We start from the raw sequence: 2,501 nt of genomic DNA, 5'->3' as shown, positions 1-2,501 counted from the left end.
CTTCATGCTCTCGAATATGAATAGAAAGCTCAGAAAAATCAACTGACGAGGCTCCTCAAAAACAAAGTCAGAAAATTAAGGTACAGTAAAGAAACCAAATATTGTAAACCTGGTATATATCGGTTGTTTCTAAAATTAACGGTAAACTTGGTTAATTTATTTCTAATATCCCGTTTTTGTATGCATTTATATTTCCGTTATAAATAAACGACTAAATATTCGGGATTGTATTTTATTTTATAGTCTTTTTAGAGAAAAAGTTGTGTGGCAAAAAAGTTGCAAAAAATGAAACAGGTTTGGTGGAGTTTTTTTTACCAAAGGATGGCCAAAAAAACATTTTTTTAACCTAATAAAAAAATAAAAGGGAGAAAAGAAACTTGTTAATTCATCATTGCCTTCAATTAGAAATAAAAATTCAATTTTTACCTAAGATGTTTAAATTTTATATATTTTTATTTGTTGTGGTTATATGAAAAATATCAATATCTAATGTTAAAATGAAACAAAAAAGTGTATGACCTCTTTTATTTTGAAATTTATTTTATCTCCCTGTTATTATAATTAATTCAATTATTAAAATCAAATTAATTATTTTTTTCATTTTAATGTAATGTCTTGGAACCTCACTTCGTTTCGGTTCTCCTTTTTGATGTCGGACCTATTATTAATGTAGTAGTATATGTTGGTCAACACTCTCGAATACGCAAAATTTTCGCATTATAATTAAAATATTAGGTTATATAAAATTTCATGTATTATCCATTTATTTTAAATATAATTTTAAAACCAAGGTTATACCTGTATAGAAGAACAACAAGTAGTGGCGTTTTCAACGCAAGGGTATATCATGTTGTAAAACAATTATTAATTTAGTTTTTGATTTCGTTTTTAAATTTGTTTCAATTTTTAAATGTAAAATATAAGTGTAAAATTGGCATTTTCAATCAATTTTATGCCAATTTTTGTCATTTGACCTAAGACAATGAATCGAAAAAACCCATATAAAAACTGTTAAATTCTTAACTATTTTTAAACATTTATTTTCAAAAACCAGTAAAAACAATAATAAAAACTGTTTCATCCTTTGGGTTTTTTTACTTTTTGAAATTTAAAATAGCTGTAGGATAACACAGTATGTGTAAAATAAGGGGTCCAAAAAGTTAAAAAACCATAATGAATTGATTTTCATAGTGTGCTATTTTTGCGAGTCCGAGATAGGTGACCTACATATACTACTTGAGTGTTGTTGAATCTATAATAATCTCTGCCAAAGCCTGGAAAGAAGTCAGCGCTGAAACTATTCATAGTTGTTTTATGCACACGGGACTGTTCGAGCAAGACAGCAGAATGGTGTTAGAGGATGATATGGGAATTGATGAAAGTATTATAAAACTTTATAACAGTATACCTTTCTATCAAAATGAAGCAGTAGACACTATAGATTCCATTATAAATGTAAACTATGAAAATGTATAACCCTTAAACAACGATGAATATGATGAAATTGTTAACGATGACCAAAATGATGAAGTTGTTTCTTTAATGATTAAACAAATAGAGTCCAACATTTGTTTTTAACTGAAAAAATGACGCTTTTATGAAACAAGTTTATTAGATTGTTTTTTATAATTCAATTATAAAATATATTTTCAAAAGGTTAAAAATCAAAAACATAAAAACGTTTATTATTTTGAAAAAATCAAAAAAAAACAATTTATTAAAATATTTCCAATTGATTGTTTTTAACATGAAAAAAAATATCATTTAGAGTTACTCGATGAGTTATTTTATGATTTTAATTAAAAAACATCGTCTTCAAAAACTTTGAATTCAATTTAAATTAATATGAATAAACAACACAAAAATAAAAACACTCGAAAATTGATCATTAGCATTTTTGGAGTGCAAGCTGTTGGTAAAACAAGCATTTTATATCGATGTGTATATAATATATTTGATAATATATATGATCCAACCATTGAAGATAATTTTAGATACTTTTTAACACTAGACGGGACTGTTTTCGACATCACATTCATCGACACATACTACCCCGAAGAGTTTAGTGCACTTACAGATTGTTACGTCAATCACAGTGACCTTTGTATCATTGTATATTCAATCACGGACAAACCATCATTTGGTGAAGTCATAAATTTAGTCGCGCGTGTTAATAACACACGAAAAGAAAAAATGATGAAACCACTGCCAATCGCGCTTTGTGGAAATAAATGTGACTTGGAGAGTACAAGACAAGTGCCGTTTGAAAAGGGGCAAATTCTGTCTGAAGAGATTAAAGCTTTGTTCTTCGAAACTTCAGCAAAGAGTAACATTAATATTAAAGAAATGATTTGCAATTTGATCACCAACTTTAATTTGAGTCAAGAAAAAACAAACTTCGAAATATCCGAAGAAGACGAAGCACTTAAAAAAACAAAAAATGGTATATACAAAAACAAAGAAAAGAAAAATTGTGTGTTAATGTAATTTATACTATAATT

The 2,501-nt window shown here is 27.0% G+C and overlaps 1 protein-coding gene across 1 annotated transcript; it reads left to right on the top strand.

Moving 5' to 3' along the window:
• Nucleotides 1–1,845: 1,845 nt before the first annotated feature.
• Nucleotides 1,846–2,473, top strand: EIN_465640 (Ras family gtpase; the record flags this gene model as incomplete). Its single annotated transcript, XM_004184824.1, has 1 exon — nucleotides 1,846–2,473. A coding segment is annotated over one exon (628 nt), but the record flags the coding sequence as incomplete, so codon positions are not given.
• Between the last annotated feature and the right edge of the window lie 28 nt (nucleotides 2,474–2,501).

The sequence above is a fragment of the Entamoeba invadens genome, assembly GCF_000330505.1.
Source record: "Entamoeba invadens IP1 unplaced genomic scaffold scaff_1105074725423, whole genome shotgun sequence".
NCBI lineage: Eukaryota > Evosea > Mastigamoebida > Endamoebidae > Entamoeba > Entamoeba invadens.
The sequence above is the reverse complement of the archived record's forward strand: the minus strand, read 5'-3'. Positions and strand labels throughout refer to the sequence as shown.